Source organism: Myzus persicae, unplaced genomic scaffold (assembly GCF_001856785.1).
Source record: "Myzus persicae strain clone G006 unplaced genomic scaffold, MPER_G0061.0, whole genome shotgun sequence".
NCBI lineage: Eukaryota > Metazoa > Arthropoda > Insecta > Hemiptera > Aphididae > Myzus > Myzus persicae.
The window spans coordinates 555,875-579,693 of record NW_019103867.1 but is presented as its reverse complement, the minus strand read 5'-3'; the positions used below and the strand labels follow the sequence as shown (position 1 = coordinate 579,693).

The window sequence follows — 23,819 nt, the reverse complement described above, 5'->3', positions numbered from 1 at the left end:
TAACTATTTACGTGAGTTAACTTGTGGTCTGTGTGTATAATAGCTATGAGATTTTCATTTAACATTTTTATCTAATCTAAATTATACTACGGTCATATAATAAGAAAAATAGCACAATGAATTTACATTGTGATTGAACTACATTGAATTCGGTATGTTCAAAATCAAGTTATCTATAACCTCGGAATTAAACAGTAATCGCACATTTCAATTTAGCAGATAATCTATGTTACATTTTTTTGTCATACATCCAACAAATGGAACTTCCTGTGATAAACCTGAATTTTTAACATTAAGAATATAACTGTACCCGTATGTGTTGTGGATGCTATGCAAGTTTATGATTATAATAAAGTCAAGTTGAGTGAACACAAGATTATTAAGTTAAAAGTTAATAGTTAACAAATAATAAATTTAACTCAGTTTATAAAAAGTCTTTTTTAATTAGTTCATGGATCACAATGATCACATAAACATTTTTCTATTCATTTTAAGCAATATTATATACATAATATTATTTTATTAAGAAGCATAACAGAAATTATATAGTTACATTGTTTTTTATATAAAACCATGTACACAGTAATGAACGTATAACATTGAAATAAAACCACAACAGGTTTCAAAAACATTTTTTATTTAAACTTGAAGGATTGTTTTTCAATTGATTGAAAAAAGCTAAGCCAATTAAACTGTATAGTTAATTCTTAAGTTAATTGGAAAATTAAAACTGACAAGTTGGTGCTCACATTTGCACAAGTTTATCATAGCAGAATATACATGTCAGATTCTTACAATAATATATTTATTGTTCATATTAGAACAAATTTACTTATTATTGAATTTGTAGAAGAGAACTGTACCCGAACAATAAGTTTTACTTAAAATATTTAATTTTAAAAATTCATATTACTTTTGAAATAAATAGGTATATAAAATAAAACTCTTAGTTCAGGCAGTTTAATTTTTCCTTAACATTGCAACAACTAAGCACCAGGTATAGAAACAAATAGATATTTTATGGTACTTAAATTCGACACTAATATTAACCATAAATAAACTATAGTAAAAATCCGGTAAATAAATTTGTTATACTACTCATGTGTAAGGTATTGTATGTGGGTACAATGTCCTCTTAATAATTGTTGACAATGGTTTCATTTTCTATGTGTACAATTAATGGATCGAAGTAAAAATTATAAAATACCAACAATGTACACATGTTTTTTCTTAATGAACGACAGTTTTCAATAATGATATTGTTCAAACAATAAGTTAGAGATTAATTAAGCCCATGTACCAAAAAAAAAACACTATAATACATAGTATTAAAAATATTTAATGAATTTCAGTGTATAGAAACATTATCAAAAGATAAATTATATTATATCTATATTTAATCAAATAAATATATACATAGTTAATAATTTACATTTAGCTATGTGAAAAATATCAATTTTTGCAAGTTCTCAGTATTATGTGTTTTTATTGTTTGTGTAACACTCCATTAGTGGTATTTATAATAAGTTTGAGAAAACCAATCAAAATTAATGTTGTTTTATTTGTAGATAGTTATTGATTAAAAAATAAAATATAAACAACATTACAAAATATAAAAGATGCCTTCTAATAAAAATAGAAGTATAATAAAAACAATATTTTTATTCTCAAATAAACAATCAAGAAGGAAAATTTTGGAATCAAACATTGAAGATATATGTTGGTACATAATATTTTTGAACCCAGGACAAAATGTGATCCTAATAATCTTTAAATAATCTGTTACATACTTACATGCTCTTTAGCCTTTATTAAAATTATTCATCATCAACAATGAGTAGAGTCAATGCCAAACGAATTGGTGTTTAGCGACACACCTACAGTTGGTAAGACAAATTTATTTGGTGCACAATATAAAACCACTGAGTGGTGACTCAGCCAGGAGAGTTTTTGGTGTTTAAACCATCCTCCCTTGCTTTTTATTCCCTCGATAAATATGAATATGATTTTTGTGGGTGAATGTAATCTAAAATAAGCAATTTTAATTGCTAATAGTCAGCTAAAGGCGGAGTCATAAACACTAGTTTGTGTGAGGTTGAATAATAGTTTAGAAGTTTAGAATGCCAGCAGTAAGTTTTTTCAATATTTATTTTTATTACATTTTGTCTTTGATCTTGACACTTTCTTAAATCATCTTTAGTATTTCTTTTAATTAATTTTACATTAATATATGCAACAAAATTTAATCAATTAGAATTAAATAGATCATACATGAATCAATGCTAATAATATAATATTATATTCTATGTACAAAACATAACTAAAAAAATATTAAATAGTTAACAGAGTATTTTTTTTTTTTTACATTCTAATGGCAAATTAATATTTGTATAATAATAATTAATAAGTATTATTAGTAAATGTTTCTTTAAAAAATACAATTAACAACGGTTTATTACCAATAATACATTTCCATTCAGAAAATAACAATAGCTTACCATTGTTGTAGTAACAGATACTATTGTATTTTAATAAATATTAGTAACATAACAAAATGGAAATGAGTGATTTAATTGAAAATCAAGTTAATTATTAGCTAATGTTTTAAACTACATGTTTTATCTGGCTCAATAATAAAATAATTAAACATTTTCAATTGTTTAATTATCCCTAATGCATTATACTAAAAAAGTATCTAGTAAAATTGTTTGTCATATTCAAGTTATCCATTTATTGATTCAGATTTTGATTTGATCTATAAAATCATGATTTGGAACATACTTAGATACTCAACATGTTGATCACTCCTTTGTGTAAATAATAATAATAATAATTAATAACTGATTTTAATTAAATGCTGTTAAAGTAAATATATAACTATCTACACATTTTTCTAATATATTATATATTTGATAGAGTAGATAATGCCAGTAAATAAATTATCATTAAAATTAATGGAGTATTAAGAAAAAAAATTGTTTGAAATAAAAATATCTGTTTCTATCTACCAATTGTTCCCTCAATATAACAATAAGCTTTTTTCATTAAATAAATATAAATTAACAAACATTTTAAATTAAAAACAACCAATACTCCAAAAATATTAATTGGATCACAACATCTTTTTTTGGCAAAGGAACAGACAGTACATAGTAGTCCATATATATCATTATTGTTTTCTTCTTTAAATATATTATACATACTATTTGATATTAAAAACTAATCAATCTGTTTATGATACTGATTCTACATAATTGGCTGGGTATAATCCGACTCGGCCATCCTTACGTCCCTTGCACCAGCCTTGTTCATCTTCATCTTCTAATTTTTCAAATAACTCCCCTAAAATAAAAAAAATGATTTTAATTATAACTAACTTGTTTAAATGAAACAATCTACTCAAAATTATTAATTTGTTTATTTTTATTATTACCTTGTTTGAAACTGAGCTCATCAGCTTCAGCACCCTCATAATCATAGAGTGCTTTTACAGGTACACCGGGCTCACCGTTGTCCACAAGCGCACCATCGGGACCAACTCCTTCTTCCTCATCCCATTCCTCCTCCTCAAATGGGTTTGAATCTGGGGTTTGGCTATTGGACGCTCCATTGCTATTGAATATATAAAAATAATAATTATAAATACATAAATAAGAATAGCCAGGATAGTTATCACTTATCACTAATCAAACAAAAATAAAACTGTGTCAATTACATACAATATTAGGTTTTCCAATTGTATCTAATGATACTACAAATTAAAAGGAATTTCTAAATACAAAGGAAATATGGAACATGTGTAATCGATCTTACCGATTAACACAGGTATGTAAGGTCCGGTGCACGGCCCCTTCATTAGGAATCTAAATGGCACGACATTTAGGTGTCATTTATAAAGAATAATAATTGTTTTGCTGAACTGAAATATTTTTGATTTTAGTAACTCACGTTATTGGATGCGATTTTGTTCCATTTGATTTTTCTGTTGATTGCTTATGGTCATCGGTACTATCATTTGATCGCGATAATGCAACAGTTGGCTTTTTGCTATTTATTTTTGGATGAGTTGTATGCAAATCCTAAAAAGGTCATAAATAAATGAAAATGTGAATAAATCAAATATAATAACAAAAAAAAACCTCGTAAGTTAATAATATTAACAAAAATTTAAATAATATAAGATTAGTCTCATACACTAATACAATCTTTCTAACTAAGTTGTAATAAGTAAACTATAATTGAAAAAATGCACACTAACATTTACATGCAAATCTTCACCGACTGATCGTTGATTGATTAATGTTATTGTTCCAGCAGGTATAGATTCTTTGGTTTTGCCCTTGGATATATCCCGGAACTCTTCTGTATAATCCTATAGAAGAATAACACGACAACACACATGCACACAAATTAGTTTTTTGACTTCAACTACAATTATTATTATAAGTTAAATCCAAGCCAAAACCAAAGACATTGTATATACATCTAGTAAATAAATCACAAATGGCTTCCTACAGTTAAAATAACGAAACAGTAATACTAATTAATATGTAACTTTACAAACCTCAAATAAGGGCCAATTCATGGCCATATTGACACCATGATTATTTGACCACCACCGTAAATCTTTCTCGTGATCGGCATTATTGATAGTATGATAAAACTCTTCATAAATCTGAGGCAATCTAATAAATAAAAATAAATTTAATAGATTTTCAATCTAATTAAATACATTTTTAATATCTTACACAGGGTCTTGAGAAACATTTAGGCACTTGTGTATTGTAAACAGGGTGTCTTTAAAAAACTGTAATCTTCTAGCTTCCGTTTCTTGGCATCGGTCAAATACAACTGTCATATCTTCCATATATTTTGGATTGTATGCATTTAATTCTTGTAGAGCCATTTCATACTTTTCTTTGGCTTTCTGTACTTCTTCTTTCGATTTGGCTACACGATCTTGCATTTTTTTTACCTAAATAATAAAATCAAATTGTAAGTTTTTAATTAACACATCAAAAAATTAAATAATGCGTTATCAATAGCTATATTTTTACTTGATCCATAGATAAGGAACTGTCAGCAGATGCATTTCGTTCTTGGTTTGAAGCTGATTTCTCTGCCTTACATGCAATATGGTACTCATTTTTTGTTTTGTTAACCTTAGTCAATAGTTTGCACCAAGGTTTTTGAGCTTTTTTAAATGATTCTTCCATTTCTTTTCGTTCTTTTATGTGTAAAACAGTCTGAAGTAATCAATATTAGATTAGTAAGTAAAAGCGCATGAAAAAGTACAATCACATTTTATTTTTGTATTAGGTCAATATTACTAATACCATTGAGTATAAAAACCAAAATAATGAGTATGAAATAATAAAATTGTGCTGATGTGTTTACCTTATGATAATTGTCTTTTTGCCACGTCTTTACTTGTTGCATTATATCGTTACACAAGTCATCCTTCACTCTTATGTGCAAATCACATAGTCTATCCGCTTCAACTAGTACACCCTTCCAAGCTGCTTCTGTCGTTCCATATTCTGGACCTTTTTCAATAATTTCATTCCATTTCTTGGACCACCCTTTTAAGCTCTTGGAATATGCTTTTTCGATATCTGATCGTTCTTGTATGAGGGTAATAAGATCATTACATAATCGATAGCCATCTTCGATACGTTTAGTTGTGCGTTTGTGATTGCCAGGTTCCCAAAACGAATCACTACTTGCTATTAACATATTGTCATCACTGTGATGTGACATTTTTACTGATGTTTACCTAGACACAGTAATAGTTTTAATTAAAACATTATCTAAATAACATATGATTCAGGGTACTTGAAACTGATAGAAGTCATCAATAGTTACATCATTAAGAAATTAATTCTTTCCAAAGAACATACTATATACAGTATACACACGTCATGTCGTCATGTATACAACGAATAAATAATTATGCAATTAATAACCACTTATAACGATAAATGTTATAAAAATGACAAATTTAAATATGTTTTAAAGGTTAAGTAGGGAAAATATATAATAGCTGATGCCAGTGTTGTGTTCAAAGTGAATTATTAATTTAAATTTTAAAACGTTTTAAATATTTATACACATCTTGCAGTTAATAAGTGTTTTGTGAGGTTCCGCCCTTATTTTATTTATCATTTGTGCTCAAATTTTATTATTACACTTTCAGGAACGAATATGAAAAAAACATGGAAATAAAATATAAACCGAAGAGGTAAATTCTATAATATACAATAGGTACTACTACTGTTCCAGGTTCATTGTGTACCTACGCTTTACAACAACAGCGCGCATAATAACATAATATAGTAGTTTTGTTTTAACGAACGCCTTAAATGAATCAGTATTATTCTAATAATTTATTGATACACGTGTGTTAAAATATTCTTGGCCGTGAGGTTGGCTTAAGTAACAAATCGTTTTTCCCTCTACCGTGTATGGTAAATGGTAATACATAAGTACAAAGTACATAATACAATATCATCACCATCATCATGACGAATGATGTCATTTGGCAATTGGACCGTTAATATTATTATGCTGTACGGGTACGGTAGGATTTCTCCGCACGAAATCCATCCAACAAAATATTATGATCGCGTATATTCAGTTCTATTCATTCGTCCCCGCCAAGCGCGAAAACGACGACGTCCGAGACATTGCGGTAGGACGAACACAATACAATAATAACGTTCGTAACTCGACGATATTACTGATACGTTTTTAATATAATATTGAACGGCACGAGAATATTAAGTTATTTTTTTATTACCTAATATTTTACTATATTTAATACTATTAGATACGATATCAACGTTCACGACCGGACAAACGGGAGGTTACCTACCTATCTATCTACATAGCGTCGTGTAATGCGTCGTGTAATGCACGTATGCTCGGCACTGGCACATACTATGAATATTATGTACATACGCGCATTTCCACATATCAAATAGGTATCACATTGCAATTTGAACGCCAGGGTTCGGTTTAAATAAACAAAAAGAGTAAACTTATAATATTATGAGTTATAACGTACGTATAGGTATTTAGCACCTAAAACTATATCTACCTAAGTACCGGTACCCTGAAGTGTATCAAAACCCAAACAACAAAATTGTCTTTATTATAATAATCAATTTATAAAATAATTGTACGTCCAACTTAAATACTATCTGCATGTTATGCGATATGCGTGCTACGCGATACTTGTTTACGTATTATATGGTAGGTACTCGTAGTGCTGCAGCACTAGAACATTATAATAGTAGTGGGCTAAATGTATATTTTACAAACTGTACGTGACGCTACCTACTACTAGTACTTTATACTTACACAGTTATTCGATTATTACAGTTTGAGCACCTATATTTTACACAATTGTCAATTCGTGAATAAATTAAAACTTTATTCTAGTCGAAAAATCATCATCATCCTACATTCCTACTTAGTATTATTTGGGTACCTATATGCTATAGCTTGACACATAAGTGCAATAGCAGCTATATAAATAACAAGTTTATTGAAAAATGAAAATGATTTTATTTGTGTATTTACTCGCATAAATTAGCATACGGAGAACTGCCCAGTAATCATAGCCACTAAGAGGGAGTCATTATTTATATTCCGGTTCATTTACGTAGGTCAGTGTTAAATATTAATGGGATGTACCGTTTACACAAACATAATATAACTCTTGCGAAAACTGTGTTATTAAATGTTATGTAATATATAAATATATATACATTATACAAACATGTATGTTTATATTACAACCTTAATATAGGTTAATGTAAATACAAAAAATGATTCAATTAATTGGCAATGTATAAAAAAAGTAGAATGACGACCAAGAAGGCTATATTTTTGAAACAGAGTTTAGGCGACGTCGTTAAAGTTTGTAATCAGTTAAGACTTATCTATAAGTTAAAAAATACAACAATAAAAAAGATTTCCATGATTATCATAATTTAGAAATAAATGTATCTACAGTGCATTAGTGCTTATATTATATTATTATACATAATACTATAATTATGTATTATAGGAATACAATGATCAAGCTGAGAAAAATAAACAATTAAATTTCGTAACATAACTAAAACTCAATATTTTTTTCCCAGTCGAATTCAGATAATCTTTATAAGTTAGCATCGTTAACTCATCGGATAGACATTTAGGAAACTCAACAGAATGGAATGCGCCGTGAGAAAACAAACATACCGTTGTTAAATATAATACGAGATGATAATAAAGGATACCGGTAGGTACTATACAAATAAATACCTATATCATAATTCATAATAAAATATAAATAATAACGGAAATGTAAACGAAGTACAATAGAATAAATTATACTTTCAGTGTAAACATAGATTTTTTGATTTATAATTATTAATGCCCGCCTTTAATAGCAGAATTAAAAATACCTATTTTAAAATTCTAGAAAAACAACCTATACCAACATCACAACTAGATAAATATAGTCTAAAACCTATACTAAAATATAGTTCAAAATAACAAGTCAAATTACTACAAATTTAAAGAAAAAATTGACATTACTCTTATTTATTAAAATAAAAAAATGTATAATTCATTAAAAGATTATCAACGTATTAAGAAGTATTTTTTCTGATTTTACAATTAAAAATTACATTTCTACGAAAGATAAAACCATTTGTTTATGGAAATCTAAAGACAGTAAAAAATATCACGACAACAATGTAATTAGATAAGTAGAACTCATAAATTGTCGTTAACTGTAAGAATCAAGAATGTGAAAAAATACGATTCTCAACCATACCTGATGTATACATTTTAATATATTTAATCTTATATTATGTAACTTGTACTTTTCGGTTTTCACGATTACAAAAGTAGGGGGAGTGAAAAATCGTAATTCGTAATAGACGGGAGTAAAAATAATAATTAGTGATACCTTATAAATAATAATCCTAATTGAAATACGTTATGTGAAACAAACTAATTTGTAATATAATAATATAATAAGTTATAAATATGAAAACATTGAAATTTGTAAGCGTTATTTTAAAAACGTCAAAAACTATAGTTTTAAAAATTAAAAAATTAATTATATTTTTGGGTCTTGTTACCACCGAAAATTAATACAATTAAATTCTACATAAGCCCATGATTCATACCTAATTGATAACATAGAATAACAACAAATTTATATTATTAACTAATCTTAAACATAAAATATCATTTTTTACTTTTTAGAGTTCAAAATTTGAACTTTTATTTTTATTGAATTTAAATCTATTAAATAATTAAAAATAATTTACCTACCTATGTATCCTAATATTAAAATAATTATTTTAGATGATAACTTAATAATAAATAGTCATAATCATAAATATTAACTAAACACAAGAATATAGTGTTTTCTAGATAAATGTAATAAATAATAATTAATACTACTGATTAATTAAATAAATATTTAATTTATTAGGTATTAGATAGCATCAATAGTATTTTAGGAAGAATATTATCATATATGATCCTCGGTGGAATGTTGATTAGCTTGCAGCATATTTGGTCCTTGACCCTCTAGGCCACACCCAGTCTAGTGTGTATGAAGAGGCCTCTTCTTATATCAATGTATATTAAAAAAAAAATATGTGCTAATACAGATCAATTTTATTGATGATTTTGCATGAGTATTAATAACTATATTGGTACCAAGATACTAATTACTGATAACAATGTTCATTTTTGTTTCAATGACTACCTATAATATTTAGAGTAGGACAATAAGTCATCAGCAATGACTAAGACTAATACAAACCACTAAGGTTCATGTGATATGGCAATTGTATACATTATTTTTTTGTCAGTCTAGGAACTTTTAAGTATGGTCTTACACAAGTCAACTGTTAATGTGGGATACCTTTTCAAATGGCAAGAATGTTGTAGGTCTTCTTTTTACAATCCAGTGTTTGACCTTATTGATTGTTTTCAAAAGCATAAACATAAGAGTGATTATTTAAATGTATAATATAATAGAAATAAAACTGACATTATACATTTAATTAAATGTTAAATAAGCAGTGGATTATTAACTAATTATTAAGAAATTATAACAGTGAAGTAACCTACCTAATTTAATTTATTTGAAACTTACTACTTTACAACTTACAATTATTGTAATTGAATCAATTAAAATTTGGTTTAATCTTTAATTATTTTATTTAGTATCCAAGCAATGTATTAACACTATCACAATTATACAGGAAGTTAATCTTAATAGATTCATAAATCATAAGTATAAATACAATTAATTTTTGTTATATAATGTTTGGTTTAGACAATATAATATTTTCTAGATAGGTATTAGGCAATAAATTATGTATCATTTTAGTATTTAAATTCAACATAAATTATATTTACCTACATAATATTTAACTAAATGACTACCAACAATTTTTGTTTGATAGAGGATAGTTTACCCAAACTACATATTATTAACTTTCATCCAGGTTTGCCATAATAATAATAATTAAATACAATGAACAGGTAAACAGGTTGTTGTTTTCTCCAATAAAATTCCAAAATAGTTTGTAAAGTATATATCCCACTAGGCAGTGGGTACAATATTATAAAAAGGATATTTTAATAAATTATATGATTAAATATTGAAAACAAATATTATACTATTTATACTACAAACAAAGCACATTATTTTCTTTATACAATCCTACTTAGTTATACTTCAATTATTTGCTTATAGTACACCTGTGCATACATTCTAATGTAATTAAAGTAAAATTTGATTTTGAAGTATGTACCTAATACACAAATACATTCCCTCACAAAAAAGTTATAATTTATAATATGAAGTTAATAGAATACATATTAGAACAGTACCTATCTCCTTTATACAAACCAAAATTCAACTAAGTTAAGCCTGAATGCTTCATTTTATTATTAGGTAATGTAAAACATTACAACAAGTTGTATAGTTAAATTATATCATATTCTAAGAAGTAAAAAAAAAAGATTCCTCAAAATATGTGATATTCACATCAGTATTATTAAAATAAAAACTCACATTTGTGTAATCATATAGGTAATGAATAACAGTATAGAATGTACAAATAAATACTCACGATCTTTTAATTTAATTACCTGACAGTATTCTTTTAGCGAGTCAAGGATTATTTTTGATTTACAAAATGGAGCAACAGTGCAAATAAAACAGTGCATAGGTTTTCAGGTAAGAATAATGTAGGTTATTCATAATCAAATGAGCAATCAAATTTCTAACAGTTACACTTACTAAAATATTTTCTCAAATGGGTAGTACATAATATTGGATTTCATAGTTTGATGTACATTTTCTGCAGTTAGTAACCTTAAACGAGCTAAATTGAAAATATTTTTCAGTTCACACTTCATTAAGATTATGTACAAATAAGAGTGGCCAGGATGACTAAATAAATAATACTACTGGTCTTATTTTTATTTTTTACCTACCAATATATTATTTATTATTTTAAATTTTAAATATTTACTTTATTCAAGCGGTACTTTACTTATTGTTGTTCTATAAACCCCCTTTCAATTGCCTCTCTCATTTTCTTGATCTGAATTTACAACAGACTGATGTGAAATGTATGCACTGATTAAAAAAGTAAAATATCAGGTATTTATTGATAGGATACCTTGTGTAAATTGGCAGCAACAAATAATATTCTTTCACCTACCGAAATTAACAAATAGATAGAACTATTTACGAGTTTCAAGCCGATTTCATTATTACAACGATTTATACGTTTATCAGCCATAAATCAGTAGCCAGGTATTGTCGATAATAAATCGTTATCGCTTTGTCGGGTGGCGAAATGAAAAAAAACTACCTATATCCAATATTAGTAGCAGTTTGTTCGCACATGGTGTTTTGGACAGAAATCGTTTCTCCGCCTTGTTAATAAATCACACAGTGGCGAACATCGAAATAGATACCTATCTGGTTTCCGTGCAGCAGATAATTTCGTAGGTGAATATTATCATTATTACCTGGTGCGCAAAGCGTCGTTGAGCGATGACTGTAGTGGTTCTGCGGACGGGCCCACTATCCAGCTTCAGGGATCCAGGACTGTCGATCGAGGGTTATATTTTACTCGGCAATAACACGATTCTCGGCACGACAACAAAACGGTCATAAAAATATTTGACGTTCCGATAGACTCTCTTCTCAGTTCTTTATCAATCCGTTATCAATATTATTGACATGGCACAGGTGTGGGGTACCTCCTCTCGTCGTCGCGGCATATCATGTTATTTTATGGCATTGTAATTATTAACATTACCTACTGTAATTTTTTAACATATTCTTATTTCTTTTCACTGTAAAAAACCGGCACCCAACACGGTCGGCGAGATGAAGAAAAAAAACCGTCGGCGGTTATGGTTAATAATAATTACAATATAATATTACTACAACAATAACATAAAATTCGACGTTAAATGCACGACGACGGCCGTACCGGTCCGACTGTGGTGACGCCGAGTAGTGCCGAAACTGAACGAACGGGCGGCGGCGGCGGCCAGATGATGATGCGTGGACACGTTCGCGCGATACGGAGGTATTTTTTAAAACATTTCCTTCATTCCTTGCTCTGCCGGCCGACTTGACTCCGACGTCTTTGCCAATCGCGCGCGCCATCTACCGCCGGACTTGTGAAAATATGAACTACGCGGTATAATATAATAATTTTATGTAAGCGGTACATATTTTTATCCGTATCTATAGCAGAGGAAATATCCATCTATGTCTGAGGAAATTTTCTTTTGGACCCGAACCTAAGAAATTTCTTAAGAATTTTCTACGATTTCTACTTTTGAAATAAATTTCCAATTAATGGGAATTTGTATTATAATTTGTAAGTCATAAATCATAATAAAAGTTCATACATAACACTACTCCCAATTATTCAAACATGAAAATGTATTATACCTACTATATTAGTTTTAAAAGTTTATTATGATATTATTGATACGATATATATTTTCAGAATTTTCCATTAAGAAATATGAGGAAATTTATTAATGACTTCTAAAATATCTTCTGCACAACATGTCCTACCATCTACCGACGAGATCAGATACCCATTTGATGAAAGTTTGATCCATTTTTTAGGAGAAACAGAAAACTGAGAAAACTAAATATGTTTGTAAAAGATAAAACAATAGGTATTATGAGAAACATATCAAAAAAATTAACAATTTGGGAATGGAAAATAGTAAGTATCTGTGGGAAATATTCCTGATAAAGCCCCGAATATGTATTTCTATAATTTGGGAATAATTATAAGGCATCAATAAAGTTAAGAGCTCAACGACGAATCTCCTCTATTTATCCAGATATATTGAAACACAGGGTGGTTGCGGCGCCGTGACATCAAATGACCAGAAGGTTGCTCGTCAATATAAATTACCTAATTTATGAAAAAAAAATATAACATAACATAAATATATTGCATGCTACTCGGAATGAATTATATACGAGTATATAAGAGTGAAATTGGAAGTTATATATCATTATTATTATAGATACTAGGCACGGTGTAGATAACCTTGGTTACCGGTAAATAGGCATAACCAACTTGCGTTATTAATTATTATTATATACCCACCTAGCTACCTATATTACTTTGACTTGAATCAGTCACAGTTTTATTTTCGAGGTTTGCCAACTAATTTTGACAATACTGACTAGTTTACATATCTTATGACAAAATTTATTTCTGAATTTCAAGTTGTCAAATATCTCAAACTTCTTGCTTTACGCAAAATGGAAGTTTTAATAATTTTTGACAATGTCGTAGTTAGAATTTGAATAAAAATAACATAATAATATAGTGTTGTTAGACTTGCCACTTGTAAGTAAATGTCAGACGCATTAATGCCTTATTAACCAAAACAATACATTTTTACCTAACTCTGCAGGACCTATTTTTAGAATTCCAACAAAATAACTGAAATCGAATTCGTTGAAAACTCAATTATAAAAGACTTTTTTAATTATTTAATGTGTATTTTACAGCAGTATTTCGTTGCACTTAGACAAGAGGCAATTAAAATCAAAAAGTATTCAGTTTAAAACACCAACCAGAGAACATTAATTCTAATCGATACATTAAGTAATTTGAAACTTCTTTCGTTCTTCTATACCAGAAAACAATATAACAGACCAAAATATTATTATTTTTTTTTAAAACACGTCTCATTGTTGTTTAACAATACACTCCTCTGTTCGCTTATAAAGAATTTGATATTCATTTTTAACGAATCTTATTCTTCTTTCTAATTAATTTAATTCAAACTAGTTTCAAAATAACTTAACCAGCCTTGGAAACCGAAGTAGGTACCTAGCCACGTGGGTGTACTATCCTATATGTTATATGTATAGTAATATTGTAATGTATACAATGTATTATGCAATATGTTTACATCTGGACCTTCCTATATGGGAAATGTAAAGGTCTAACTAGTAACTAGTAATGCTCAACATACCAAACCCATTGAAAATATTTTTAGTAAACTATTATATTTAAATTATAAATTGTCTTATTTCTTCTGTTCAGTGGCAGTTCTGTAAATTGTATAGATCAAACAGGCAGCTACCAGAAACAATTTTTTTTGTACCTATAATAATAGCTTTCAAATATTAAAAATGAAGTGTTTTTGTGTAACGATAAAAATATAAAATTCACTTTAGTTTTAAATGGATTAGTTATAAGTTCCAACTTATAAGTATTCTAAGTTTAAATGAGGTGAGTGGGGAGGCGTAGGATTATATCACAAAATGTCAGACTCATGTTTATATGCTGCTCCTCAAAGTTCATGTAAACTTAAATATATGAGAAGGTTTCTTGATTCCTAATTATTCATATATATACTGAAGTAACTGTAGATATAGAACTGACAGAACAAATTAAGAACTAGGTAACTAACAATGTGGCTAAAATAAATTTGATTTTACTCAAAAACAGAAAAAAAATGTATTTATGAATTTTTAGGTAGGTATGTTTAAAAAAAATAACATTAATAAGAACATAAGTTATTTTATAGTTATAGTTAGTTACATTCGTCGATTATAATTTATATTTGTGTTACACTCTGTATAATTATGTACAGGCAGGCACGCCCGGAGGAGGGGGCAGGTGGTGCAAATGCACCACCTGAGAATTTTAATAATTTGGATTTTTCAAATAAATAATAAAATATAAAAATTCCTTCTCTGTAAATTTTTAATTTATGCCCATGATTATTCCCAATATAGTAAATATTAAATACTTATTAGCTATTCAGGCATCTGACTATTCTGAGATACCACCGTCTGCCGCATTTTAGTACTGTGTACAGCCACGTCTAACCACGCGTCTATTATTAATACATTTATTTTGGTCATCAATAATATTATTATGAATTTCGTTATCTGACATCTATTCTGTGGTACACTATTATTTATATATATATATATATATGTGTGTGTTATACATCTAAAATTTTATCTAATTTTTATATTTTATAAGAAGTAATAAATAAAATGAGTTATGTTTTAAATATATTTTGTTATGCCAATTATTGATGATAAATAATATATGTCATGTAATAAGTTTAAGTTTTAGGGGGTGTGGGGGGCAAAGCCCCCCACATCTTATATTGTTATTTAAAATATTTTGCACCTAGTGAGCTACATCTCTGCTGGCGTGCCTGTGTACAGGTACTATTAGTATAAGTTATTCATAATAATTAACTGCTCGAAATTCATCTTCAGAAAAATATTTTGCTTTGTAGTATGAAAATGTGAATGCATGTTGTCAATTTTGTCGTCAAATTTTCAATGAGAACATTTTTTAAAAAAAAACGATGATTAAAAATTTTTAAAATTTGCATAGAAAAAATATTTTCAAAGTTATTATTTAAGAAATAGATACTAAAAGCAACTTTAAAATTATAATACATAAGTACTTATTAACATTTAACAGGTAGGACTTATTATTTTCGATAAGTTAACATTATAATTGTAAGTTTAGAATTTGGTTAATCTTAATTGTTATATTTATTTATGACATACACACATACACTTGTATAACTAAAGATTTTACAATTTTTAGGTGGTTTTATATTCTGTTTTTTTCGACTTCAGTAAACTAGATTTATAAATCTTTCTGAACACAGAAATAGGTACACTTATTGAGAACATTTTACAAATCCATTGTGCGTCAAAAAATAATTAAAATGATCATAATGGTATTATCTTAATCTTATAGGTATTATATTATATTATACTTAGGTATATCCATGTACTGTATATCGTACATAAATTACGATAATATTATATTATGGTATGTATAGCAGTGGTCGAAGTGGCTTTCATAATTTATACAGAGTTCTCACATATGATATATCATTTATTCATTTACGTACTAAATAAGTGGAGGAATAGAAAATGTGAATTATAAAAAGTGGAGGGATGCCATCCTACCGTATCCCCGCTTTCACCACTGTGTTTATGTGTATTGGGTTTATTGGTATATTGGCATATTGGCTTTTCGGGGTGGTTAAAAGCCCCCACCCATGTATGTATCATCTGAAGTTGGTGAATAAATGTTACGGGTTCTGGTGACGGTATTGTGATTAACAATTCCCACCCGGTTCTTGTTTTTTTAAGAAAAAAAAAAGATATACTGAATGTAATTATATCGGCTATATAATAAGTAGTATTATAGTAAAAACTATATTATGTACCTATACCTCTTCAACATTACAACTAATAATATATAGGTAGGTGCCAATGTGCCATACAAAATATTACAAAATAGTCTACTATACGTCTATACTTATACGGATTTACGTCCTTAAATGTATAACTGCAGTTCAGTACCTACCGCTACAACTATAACATAGTCGAGTAGACTTAGTATATTATCGCTCATAAAATTAAAACAATTGTTGTGAAACTTAGATTAGTACAGTATTTAGTAATATGATATATTTTATGATTTGGTTATTGTTTTATTTGTTTTAACAACCTAACATTTACATTTTTATTTTACATAATTATACAAGTGTTGAAGTGTTAATATTTATAAGCATGTACAAATTAATAATGGTGTACCAAACTTTAGTTTGAGCAGTTTGGCGAATGACTAAAATGAATTCTTATTATGGCTGATGGATGATGGGGTCTCTGGAGTCTGGGTCCTTATTTGAAGTAGGTGTATGTATATACTTACAAATTAAATGTATATCTGTTCATAAAAATACTGTCGTCACCATATAATGTGGTCAAACGTCAAATGATAGCAATTAACAACTTATAAAATATTGACGATTTACACGATTACTATTTAAGGTTTATACTTTATTATTAGCCATTCACATAAAAATAATAGTCACATAGTTTTGGTATTATTATGTCACCACCCATTCAAAAATCGCATTTTCTAAACTTTATTATAGTATAAATAAGTCGCCTATATCTAATAATATTTGACATATTATTGACTTTTTATCAAAACACACACGTTACTTCCTTGCCAGAAAAAAATTGAGAGTGCTTAAATTATTAAATAATCTGACCCGATTATAAGGAATTAAATCTATAGTACCTACTCAGACCGTCGGCCAAATTGTTTGGGGAATACTGTTTACGAGTAATAACCACTCCTATTTGCGTCTGTAGTATGATGACTTATTCGTATTCTAAACGATCGTTGAATGAGACAATGTGACATACATGCGAATAAAATATACGGTATATTATATACCTATAGTACCTTCCTACCTTATGTTTAAATTTTTTATGTGATTGTGTATAAAACACGCATATGAATATGATCGGTATTATTATTATAGAAGGTGTTATAAAAATATTAACTGAGGAAGTACATAATATGATGGTTAAAATTAGTTGTCCGGGGACATGCACAAATAACTACATAATTATTATATAATATTTTATATTTAAAATTAAAATTTTTGAACTTAGGTAGATATCTATGTTTTATTGTGATTGAAAAACATCTACTTCTTTTATAGGGAGTTGTTTTGGGAAGGATCTTTGCAGACTCCCTGAAAAACCAACAAAACATGGCTCTTTTAAAACCTTTTAAATTTAAATTACAAACGTCTACTTTTAGTTTTTTTACGAATAGTATTCAAAATTCTAAAACAATATAAATTTTATTTTATTTTAAACATCCTTCAATTTATCAGTGGATATTTGAATGGCATAGAAAATTATTTTTGACCAAACACTGTCTTCTATATGAAAAAATTAAAAACTTATTTCGATTTTCGATAGAGACAACGCTAAATAAATTATTTAATTTAAATTAATTTAGTAAAATAGACGGTACAGTGACTAAAGTGATTAGTGACTTCTATTAAATAAAGGATTAATTTTTTTATCAACTTAAACAACTTATAGAATGTAATACACATCCACACAGAACTTAGTCCGAACGTCCTTTGAATATTCAATTGTGAACACGTATCACGTTAATGGTTAATTTAATGAAAAATAATAAATAGCAAATGATAATATTATGTATATTAATATCTAATAATAATATGAACATAATTTAAAAAATGAAATTATAAAATATTGATCACAACAAAGACTACCTATATATATTGAATTATAGGATATATAAATTATAAAATAAACTTTTGTTTTGTATTTTTAAGCAATCACATAGTGGTAATTATATATTTATAACACCTTATTGTTTTGCATATTACGCATAAGGATGAAACATAATCGATGTAGGAACGTGATAATGTATAATTTGTAGTTAACGTTCAGATATTGAATTCTGCTTATTATTAAAATCAGAAATTGCTTTTTAGGTACAATTACTTTCGAATGAGTATGTGTCAATGTGTATGAATATGTAATGCTGTATATAATGAAGTATGTAGGTACTATTGTACATTTGTATCATAATACTAGTTATAATACTAGTATACTTTATTACTATTATATAGGTTTTTAAACCCAGCCAAGTCCCGTACCTATATTAAACGACTATACTATAGAAACTTTAGAAACGCAACAACTAAAAAAGTCTCAAATTTATGTAAAAAAAATATAATTTAGAATCCTACTCTACTTCAATCGATGTATGATGGTAACTGTATATGAAGATTTTCTTATTAAATATTTGTCGTAGTCATTATCACGCATATTTTCAATGTCCCTGAGATCGACTATACCTATGTATACAATACTTTACATATTTACATAGTACATTTAAAAATAATTTACTCCTATATTCTTTAATATAGTATCTTTTAGTTATAGCTTGGCAGATCGCAAATGGAGTACGCATGACATCCTGTCTGATGTAGTGGCGTGACATCATGGTTACTCCTTTTTATTGGCTAAATTAACATTAGGTCTCAGATCACTTATTGGATCATCTACGCACACTCCTTAATCCCATTTCCTTCCTCCGACTTCCAGCTTTCGACTATTTCAGCTAACACTCCGTATAAAATGAGATATGTATTTTTGCATATTTTGTTATGCGTCTTATTTATTTTCTAAACTACTAATTTCATTTTTATGTAACATTTATAAAAATTGTATTTTAGATTCCGAGTGGAGCGATGAAATTTGTTTTGCGATTTTGTGTGTGTCCTAGATTGAAAAGTTTGATAATTTAATACACCGTTAATCATAGGTTATTTGTTCTTATAAGAATTTAAAAATATCGAAAATACATTTCACTACTATAAGAGTTTGTAGTTCAAATTTTGACAAGATTGGACATTTAAACAAAAAAAGAAACAACTTTCCTCAAACGTATTTAGTAATTTTGTTGAAATTTTAAAAATACTACAGACATGAAACTCTCCATTATTTATAATTTTCTTCATACAAAATAATTTAAAAAATACTTAGACTAATTTTAAACTATTTATATCATTTTCATATATTCACACACCACTGGTGTGTTATGGTAATTAGTAAATTACTAATAAAATATATGTCATATGCCCTGTTTTTTGTCAAAAATAATTAGTCCACTGAATTAAGAAAATACTTACGAGTATTATCATCGAACATAATCTATATCATTGATCCTTAGAAAAAGATGCTAATCCAGCCATCTCCTTCGCCCAATAATTGTTCATTGAACTTAAATTGAACTCATCTCTTACACTAAACAGTAATCTATATCTTAGTAAGGATATATATTAAATACGTCATAATATCGAATAGGGATTCCCGGATTTGGCAGAAGCGAGTTCCCCGGATTTTATTGTTGTTTGAGCTACGTAATAACAATCAAATACAAAAACATGTACATTATAATATAACAGTGTATTATGTATATTATTGTACAATTTTGAAAATGTGCATACCTATTTACGCCCTTATAACTCAATATAGGTACAATATAAAATAATATAATTATATGCTTTATAAAATAATTAAAATCAATTACATTACAATTTGATTATATAAGTAAATTTCGTATTGTTTGAAACGTGCAATAATAATATAGAACGAAACGTGATAGGTATTACATATGGGTATTAATGTATTATTATTAAAGTTAAAAAGTATAATATAATTATTATTATGCTTTACGACACCAATATAAATGCGTATCTACATTATTTATTACTATACTATGTTAAAAATAAATTATTGGTATCGTTGTATGATAAAAAAAAACAATAGGAATCAGGAGGGAAAATAATAATTTCGTCGGAATTCATCGTTGTCGGAATTATTATAATATTGCAATAATGCGCGTTTGAGTACGCAGGCAGCTTAATATTCATATACTATGTACAACTGATAATATTACGAGTATTATTGTATAATATAGACAATAATCCCTTAGTTCAATACACTTGGAAAGCTATTGCTTAAAATAACTACTTCATACTTGAATAGTTGCATACCTCCCATGTATATTTGTATAAATAATAAATTATGTACTCACTCTAATTATTATAATAAACCTAAGCACGCGAACAAGCGATCCTGTTTATCAGAGTAGATATTGGTGAGTGGGTAATAAATAAAAAGTTTGATAACTGTTTGTCTTTATTAAAGAGTCGTTTTCCTAGATAATTCACACACAAATCCAATGTGAATTTCGCATTGCACAAGTACTGGAAAATAATTTAATAATACCTAAGTAAAGTTTACCTGTATGCCTATACAAAATATAAATTCTACGAAATTATAATATTATCTTTATATGAATCGATTTATCGATTTACTCAATTTAATCATATAATATAATAATGTATGTAATAGTGTCCAACACTCTTACGCAGCACTAACGTGCAGAGTGATTCTAATAGACCATAATTGCACATTATTTGGAAAAGTAATGTTATTTTATTGAAAACCTATCTATTTTTACTACAAACATTTCGATGGTTCATCATCGTATAAATTATATCGATTTTTAAACAATATTTTCTTATATTTATACATCATTGCATATAGCCAATCTATACCTACGAACAAGTAAAAACGATTCTGGACGAAGATGGTGGTCACCAGTCTATATTACTAAATATATTTTAAGATATAAAACTGAGCAACGTGACTTGCTTGGAAATAAATTAACAAACAAAAAATTCGGTTAATTGGTTTATATCTCGGTTTTAGTGTAACTAGTGTAAGTACCTCTATCTCTATTCATAGGCAAATCAGCATCAGTGTTCCTCGCATTGTGAACTAATTTGACCCATCTCGTAACGACTGGTTGCGGACTAAATATAGCACGTGGTATTTTCCAAACTTTCCTGATATATCTAATCTTTAAGACTTATCAAAATTAATCGAGTAGTTTCTTCTTTATGATCAAAAAAATTATTCGATTTTTGTGAGCCGAAACAAAATTCATGTGTAAACCACCTTTTAGCAACCGACAAACATATAGGAGTTGATAAACAAAGCAAAAAACACTTTACTCCCCGAACTATAAGGAATACATGTGCAAAAAGTGGTGCTAATTCTTTAAGTGGTTTTCACGTACATATAAACGTTCACTAATTTTAATTGTCATAGATCGATTTGCTTTTATAGTAATGTATTTTACTATTAGTAATCGATGTCGGCCTGGCATGTAAAAGACCTCGGTTACAATTTTTCTCTAAGAGCCTCTATTTTTTTCTATATACCTTATTGAAGAAATAAATCAAAAACGTCAAATGTCTATTAGCTCAAAAATATTCTAAATATTTTGAAAAACAAACCATTTATTTTAAAAATTAGAATATAAACTTTTGTCACTTTCGGTAACGGTGTCGAAAGTGATCTACCATAATTTTTATGGTAAACGATTTGTTGTACTAACCGCTAATTACAAGGCCCACATTTATAGACTCACAAACTGGAACATACCTGGAATACCTAACACGAGTAACACATTAAATGTTCATGGTGATGAACTCGTGTATTACGAAAAAAAAATGTTCTAAAAGTGTCAATAATAAAGCTTCCCTTTGCTTGAAAAACGGTTGCAATAATAATGGTGAAGATCAATGCATCCTGCATCTATCAAAGGATTCAACCATCGATGATTTTTCAAATCACACAAAATATATTAATTATTATTGTAATAGTAAAAATAAAAAGTAAATCATTATCGGTCACACCCGTCTTACTCGTGTATACCTCATTGCAAAAAAAGAGAAACCAAAGTGCAATTATTATTTGTTACTTTATATGAACTAAAAAAATATAATAAATATAATTTGTATTCAATAAAATATTTATTTAATTATGTAATTCGTATTAATATATAATAAAAATATTTTTAAATAATTTTAAATATATACCTTGCCCAAATTTCTAATACCCCTCCCTCCCCCTCCACATCCAACAAAAAAAACTTCACTTCGAATCACTAATACCCTTTGTTCATTCACGACTATATTTCACCAAAGTTTGCTTGGATTTTAGTATTTTACCCTATAAATATTTAATATCACATATAAGCAAAATATATGGATAAACATTAAACAATAAACTAAGGGACTATAATAGTTTAGTTTATTAATTTATTATAATAAATAATAATACTAACTAAGCGAGTGCGAGTTTATGTTATGCAGTGCAAGTGGCATATTTGACCAGGGTGATACATCATCATACCTCCAGAGCACTTTTTTAATGCTATTATTATTTATTTAACAAATCGAAATTATTTAATACTATCCAGAATTCTAGTCTACTGTTATTAATGGATATTAATTAACAGAAAAAATACAATTCAATTAGTGTTTATTTTTTATTTTTTTTAGAACTAAAGTAAGTAACGATGCGATTTGTTATGTATATTTGTAATTGTTTGTTGGATATAAATCACTTTAAAAATCATAAGTATTTCATTATTGTGCAGTTCTACGACATTATATCCCGGCATAACGACGAGTCGGATATCGGGATATGTATGCATAGGTAAGCGGAAAGTCCACCGAAAAAAGCGCAGAAAAAAAATTTGAATATAAATATGAACTCATTTGTACATAATATACAGTGTTTTAAGGTATAAGTCAAAAAACATCAGGGGTATAAGTAAAACATCTTTGGTATAAATATACTACATTTATACAAAAATCACACATGATAATAATTTATTACCATAATTTTATTGTTTTTGAAAGATTTTTTTTATTATTTGAAAAACACAATTTACAAAGTATTTACAATTTGTTTTTATTCTGATTATTGTTTCAAAAAAATGTGTATTATACAGCTATTATTGATTATTACTTTA

General features: G+C 27.7%; 1 protein-coding gene across 1 annotated transcript; it reads right to left on the bottom strand.

Moving 5' to 3' along the window:
- Positions 1 to 3,186: 3,186 nt before the first annotated feature.
- On the bottom strand, positions 3,187 to 12,577 carry LOC111035619 (protein kinase C and casein kinase substrate in neurons protein 1). The gene is made up of 9 exons (XM_022317311.1): positions 12,067 to 12,577; positions 5,398 to 5,776; positions 5,058 to 5,246; positions 4,749 to 4,975; positions 4,565 to 4,685; positions 4,259 to 4,372; positions 3,949 to 4,079; positions 3,434 to 3,612; positions 3,187 to 3,342 (listed from the first exon to the last, which is right to left on the bottom strand). The coding sequence occupies exons 2-9, from the start codon at positions 5,758 to 5,760 to the stop codon at positions 3,233 to 3,235; spliced, it is 1,434 nt and encodes a 477-aa protein (XP_022173003.1). The 5' UTR covers positions 5,761 to 5,776; positions 12,067 to 12,577; the 3' UTR covers positions 3,187 to 3,232.
- Positions 12,578 to 23,819: the final 11,242 nt, after the last annotated feature.